Below are 6,000 nucleotides of genomic sequence, written 5' to 3'. Positions count from 1 at the left end.
TTCATTTTCCGCAAATTTTTCGCCTAATGCTTCGTTCTAAATTTTGTGACTTAACACATCGCAACATGCGTCTTTGGTTTAACGCTTTTACGTTTCGTTCTAAATTTTGCGAGTTAACAGGACGCAATGTGCGTGTGTGGGTGAACGTTTTTACATCGTCTATTTTTTCCCCGTTCGACAAGTTCAACATAACGTGCAGGTCCTACATCGACTTAGTTATAACTAAAGAATCCCCGCCGCATTGCGGCGGGTCGTAATTCTAGTTTTTATTAATTACCCTTAGCATGCAAAGATGGTTGGGAACTAAACAACAACAATAATCAAGCTTTGAGTTTTTATACATTCGAAATAGTTAGCGAATTTTTAACATGTTGCAACTTTTCCTATTTGACCCAACAACCCAAATGATTCATTGGGTTGAAATTACCACGTCTAATGGAAGTCAAAAAATGACAAATGATCAACCTTTTCATCAATCTCATTTTTGTTACATATGTTCTTGTTCTTTAAGACGGAAAAAGGTTAAAACTTTAGACAAAAGGTAAACCCACTAGACATTTCCCATTTTGATATCAGGGCCGGCTCTGGGCCCGGCAAGCCGGTGCCGATGCCCGAGGCCCAAAATTTCGAAGGGTCCAAAAAGTCTTTATAAGTTTGTATATGTTTATTAAATTATATATTTAGTATATATATCCGTTTATTATGCAAAAAAGTATAGGTGGTAATGTGGCAAAATCCATCTCAAAATAATGTAAAGGTCTTAAGTTTGAGTCATTGTGCCATCACTAAGTTTTTATTTTTGTAATTCATTTACCCTTAACCATAATTTTGGTCCCAATTCTTTTCGTTGCCCGAGGCCTAAATTTTTTAATAATTTTCGGGGGCGGCTCTATTTGATATGAATGGTTATTTGACCCATCACTTTGACCATCTTCCTTTTATTGATGTCGATGGTTTGGTCTTTGACACATCCTCTTCTACAATGCTTCGTGTGTCAATGATGTTTAATTTGAACCCTATACGTTACGTGAAACCATTGTTGATCGTTTAAGTGAATATACAAGCAAATAAACATGTTAAATAAATAAGTAAAAAAAGACATTTTGGTGAACACAAACTTTAAGCAAATATTGCGTTTGCCGGGAGTCGAACCCGGGTCTATTGCTTGGAAGGCAATTATCCTAACCGTTGGACTACAAACGCTGCGGTCTTATACTTTCGAGATAGTCATGTCATATCTGTTTCAAAAGAAAAAAAGCTGGGAGATTACGTTTGCTTAAGAAATTATTATTTGTTTTACAATTGTGTTGTATTTTTACCAACTGTTTGAACTTGTTAAAAACCATATATTTATATGTCTCTCAGTTAAGTTTGTTTTTAAATCGCAAAAATAAACATTTTCAGAGTAATTCCTCTATAGTCAGGTGGCGGATGCAAGATTTTATTCTAATGGGTTCCTTTTGGTAAATTCTCTTTAATTCTCACTATTTTTTTCTAAATTCTACAAAGTTCTCACTAATTTTTTCCTTTTTTTTTTCCAAACGCACTGGGTTCCTAGGAACTCACAAATGTGGGCTGTATCCGCCCCTGTCTATAGTAACGCCTGAATAATATCACAAATATAGCGGTAACTTGTGCAACCACGAGTTCTTGTACCCACTTTAATTTGCTTGTCATTTAAGCACACGCGAATCTAGTACTCGGTACTTTGAAAATGACTAATAAAAACATGTACATGAATCTTATTTGCTTGTTATAACAAATATGTAAATTTCTTGACACTATCATATAAAAATGTGATTTTACATGATTATAACATAAAGAGCCAATCATGTTTACTCAATCACATTATAATTTTAATTTAAATAAAATAAGACCCATAAATTAAAGTTATTAAATGTAATTCTTATGGTACATGGTTAATGACAAAAGGCTACAAGACTTAAAGGGGGCATGTGTTGACAAAGAGCAGCCAGTGTCACACCCACATGGATATGCCAAGCACCAACCTTGCAATATATGTGCCATTTATTGACAAGTTTACAATCTTTGAACTTTCAATCAACCCTTTCATTTATTTCAAACTTTGTCTTCTTCCCTATCTTTATTTCAATTCTTTCATCCTAACCCACACCTTCAAAATCATGTTCCCTTTATATCCTATGATGAAGGGCCGAGCCGGTTAATCCGTGTTTGTTGTCGTGTGATGGTGGAGTCGCCACGGTTGGAAAGAAACCCAAGTCATAGTTGAGGTTGACACTTGACACCCATGTGTTGTGTTTACTTGTATCATACAACTTAAATAGGACCCTCAACTTCTATTCGACATCCGCTTCGTCGACTTGTCGTCGTTACTTGCACCGTACAACTTACTAATGCATTACTAAGGTCATATAAGGATTCAAACTAACTCTCACTTAACTGCTTCAGAAAATCTCATTTTCCTTCCAAATACTTAACAAGCCAACAGAAATGATCAACTTTGGTGACTTGTATAGCGTGCTTACCGCGGTTGTGCCTCTTTACGTTACCATGTTCTTGGCTTACGCCTCGGTAAAATGGAACATTTTCTCACCACAACAGTGTGCAGGTATCAACAGATTCGTAGCCATTTTCGCCGTCCCTCTATTGTCATTTGAGTTCATTTCAAGGATCAATCCTTACAAAATGAACCTCAAGTTCATCGCAGCCGATGGTGTGTCAAAGATTTTGACACTAATCGTCTTGTTTTTATGGACAAATTTGTCAAAAAGCGGAAACATAGATTGGGCTATTACCATGTTTTCACTTTCGACACTCCCAAACACACTTGTTATGGGAATCCCACTTTTGAAATCAATGTACGGTGATGATAAAGAGTCGATCATGGTACAAGCGGTTGTGTTGCAGTGTATAATTTGGTACACGTTGCTTTTGTTCTTGTTTGAATATAGGGAGGCTAAGAATATGGTAATGGTGACATATGAAAAAGATAGCACCAATTGTAGTGTTAATAGTGGTAGGGAGTTTCAAGAAAGAGTTGAGAGAAGTAGTTGTAGTGAAGATGATATCGTTGATGTGATTCTTTCAACGCCTTCTAATCCGCATATGCTTCAAAGTCTTAATAGGGTAGCACCTGCGGCTTCAAGCGCAGTAGAAGATGAGAAACGAGAGTTGCATTTGTTCATTTGGAGATGCAAGTGTTGCACATCTCCAGGTAAGATTATAAACAAAATCGTGTAGAAACACGCTGGATAAGATTGATCCGCAAATACTTACTTTGTCTATTTCTAAAAAAGATTATAAATAATTTAATGTTTTTGACTTTTAGTTATTATTACCAAGTACAATATTATTATAAAAAATGGTCAAAATCTTTATATAATGTAATTTAGGAGGTTGTATGCATTAAAAATAGACGTCTAATTACAACCCGTTTTGACGCGTGAATTGAACAGGAGTATGTGAACAGTCGGTAGAAGTATGCAGCAGGGAGAACGAGAAAGTCGAGAGTAATGAAGAGCCGAACGTCATTCAGTCTCCAGGATCACCGGAAATGTTAAAGAAAATCTTGAAAATGGTGTGTTTTAAGCTAGTGAAAAACCCGAATACATATGCAAGCGTATTTGGTTTAAGCTGGGCTTTGACTTCTTGCAGGTAATCAACACTTTTGATTCACATGGGCTTGTGTTATTAAAGATCAAGAATCAAGATCAAAACTTTTTTAACTTTTGTTTATTTTTTATATGATATATGCAGATGGGGTATCAAGAAACCACAGATTCTTGAAAATTCAGTTACTATTCTCTCAGATGCAGGCCTAGGAATGGCTATGTTTAGTCTAGGTATAAACAAATTTAAAGGTGGCAATTTCGAAAAAAAAAAAGCGGTCAGGTCAATCTGGGTTGTGTTTTATCTCATACGGTTTAAATGGTCAAATCGAAATACGCAACTATAAGGGGAACGCGTCAAATGAATCGAAAGTGACTAGAGTCTTTTTTTTTTTAATATATACAACTTCCTAAATTGTTTTATTCAATGATTTATTTTACTGTTCAAGTAATACTGTTTTTGTAACCAAAATTAACACATTACGAAAATCATAAAAATGGACAGAAAGTGGTTGCGGGTTAAAACAACCCGACCCGACCCGGGCCATTGCAACTCAACCCCTTTTGACTCATTATCCAGCCCGCACAACCCACCCATCTAAACGAATACTAGCATTGTTTTAAAAACTTCTTTAACATAAAAAACTACTATCTGTGTTCTTCAAGGTTTGTTCATGGCTTCACAACCGAAGCTTATAGCATGTGGGAACAGATTAGCAGCATATGGTATGGTAGCAAGGTTTGTAGCGGGACCCGCTGTGATGGCGGTTGCTTCTATAGCTGTAGGTCTAAGAGGCACAATCCTACAAGTTTCTATCGTGCAAGCGTCATTACCACAAGGGATTGTGCCTTTTGTGTTTGCTCGGGAGTACAACTTGCATCCAGATGTTCTGAGCACCGCGTAAGTCACTGACATTTCACTATTCCTTGACAAAATAGGCGGGTTGGGTAATGGGTCATTTTGGTGCGGGTCAAAATGGGCCGGATCAATTTGCTTTGACCAGTATCTCTTTTCGTCTAAAATTTCAAAAATGATTACAAAAACTATGTCCAAGTGTTCTGGTAAAATTATTTACAAGGTTTAATGCGTTAAGTGTTAGACGTTGGGTTACTTTCAACATATATGACTGGATCAACCCATTACCAAGTAAACATGTCGAAACTACCACTTTAAGTTTCTAATATCGCTTGTTTCTCTACAGGGTGATATTCGGAATGATCATATCTTTGCCTATCACAATGTTGTATTACATCTTACTAGGTCTCTAAATGAAGCAAATGACCTTGGGAAATCATAAAGAAGACTTGATCGATAAGTGTTCATCAGTTCATATATAATTATATATATATAGAGATCAAGATAAAGGCATACGATAGCTACATATGTCAAAACAAAGTTATTTAAGTAAGATTTTGAGTAGCACAATGGTTAGTGTCAAATGTAATTGTTCTACATTATACTTACATAAACTCTTACTCCAACATAGCTATGTATTATTCGGTCTTCATATTTACGCTCTTTGGCATTTGGCAACAAACTTGATCCATAAATCAGACCAATCAGTTTTGTTAGGTATGCAATTATGCATGGCATAGAAAGCTTATTTCTAGCTCATCAAATCAATCCCAGGTTGGACCGGGCCCCATTTTCGATCCCCCCTTATATTAAGAATCTTCTTATCTTCTCGTACCATCTAACAGGGACCCACAAAACGAAAAACGCTATTAAGCGATGATAAATAGGACACTACTTTTTCATCGCGCTTGTTTGTTCCCCGACAAATGCATATACTACAACATATCCACAGGCCATCAATAGATCCACCGCTCATGTTAAACACGTGATGGCTACAAATGTTGATATGAGCAGTGGTTGACAGGTTACATGAGGCGTTAAATGGTTCAAGAGTAAAAGCATAAAACATGATAATTAATCTGTATTTTGTTTGGTAACTGACATAGGGGACAAAGATACCCTCAGTTACATGTGACTTGTTTTTTGTCCAGACCAGAAACATGCAAGGACCCCTATGGCCTGCTAAGACTTATGGAGTAGTATTTTTGAGGTATATGGATTTTTTTTTCTTCATATAAATAGTGAATAGGCCAAAATTTAACAAGTGGCTAACTTCTTAAACCATCGGCTAGGCCTTTTGTTGCGAACCGTCCTAGTTAAATCAAACCACTTCCAAGAACATACAGGCAAGCAACATATGCTTTACACTTGATCGTTCAATGCATGCAAATGATCCTCGAGACATACCAAAATCGATATAATCTGCATAATTAACGATGTCCCCCTAACAATACAACTCACTGACCCAAGGTTCTAGAACTGCTGTCAGTGGCGGATCTAGAAAAAATGTCAAGGGGCAACGTTTCAAAAATTTCCTTCTATAGGGGCAGCGAA

The 6,000-nt window shown here is 36.5% G+C and overlaps 1 protein-coding gene and 1 non-coding gene across 2 annotated transcripts; one reads left to right on the top strand and one right to left on the bottom strand.

Annotated features, from left to right (window-relative positions):
• Positions 1-1,131: 1,131 nt before the first annotated feature.
• Positions 1,132-1,203, bottom strand: TRNAG-UCC. The gene has a single exon. It is a non-coding gene; the product is annotated as a tRNA-Gly (tRNA).
• Positions 1,204-2,209: 1,006 nt separating this feature from the next.
• On the top strand, positions 2,210-5,124 carry LOC110876921 (auxin efflux carrier component 7). The gene is made up of 5 exons (XM_022125082.2): positions 2,210-3,196; positions 3,438-3,636; positions 3,739-3,824; positions 4,257-4,491; positions 4,793-5,124. The coding sequence occupies exons 1-5, from the start codon at positions 2,473-2,475 to the stop codon at positions 4,857-4,859; spliced, it is 1,311 nt and encodes a 436-aa protein (XP_021980774.1). The 5' UTR covers positions 2,210-2,472; the 3' UTR covers positions 4,860-5,124.
• Positions 5,125-6,000: the final 876 nt, after the last annotated feature.

The sequence above is a fragment of the Helianthus annuus genome, chromosome 1 (assembly GCF_002127325.2).
Source record: "Helianthus annuus cultivar XRQ/B chromosome 1, HanXRQr2.0-SUNRISE, whole genome shotgun sequence".
NCBI lineage: Eukaryota > Viridiplantae > Streptophyta > Magnoliopsida > Asterales > Asteraceae > Helianthus > Helianthus annuus.
The sequence above is the reverse complement of the archived record's forward strand: the minus strand, read 5'-3'. Positions and strand labels throughout refer to the sequence as shown.

Excerpts from the sequence above, each read along its gene's own strand:
- LOC110876921 (XM_022125082.2), top strand. The coding sequence starts at position 2,473 with ATGATCAACTTTGGTGACTTGTATAGCGTGCTTACCGCGGTTGTGCCT. Across the intron at positions 3,197-3,437 it reads CAAGTGTTGCACATCTCCAG|GAGTATGTGAACAGTCGGTA; the intron begins GTAAGATTATAA and ends TGAATTGAACAG. Across the intron at positions 3,825-4,256 it reads AATGGCTATGTTTAGTCTAG|GTTTGTTCATGGCTTCACAA; the intron begins GTATAAACAAAT and ends GTGTTCTTCAAG.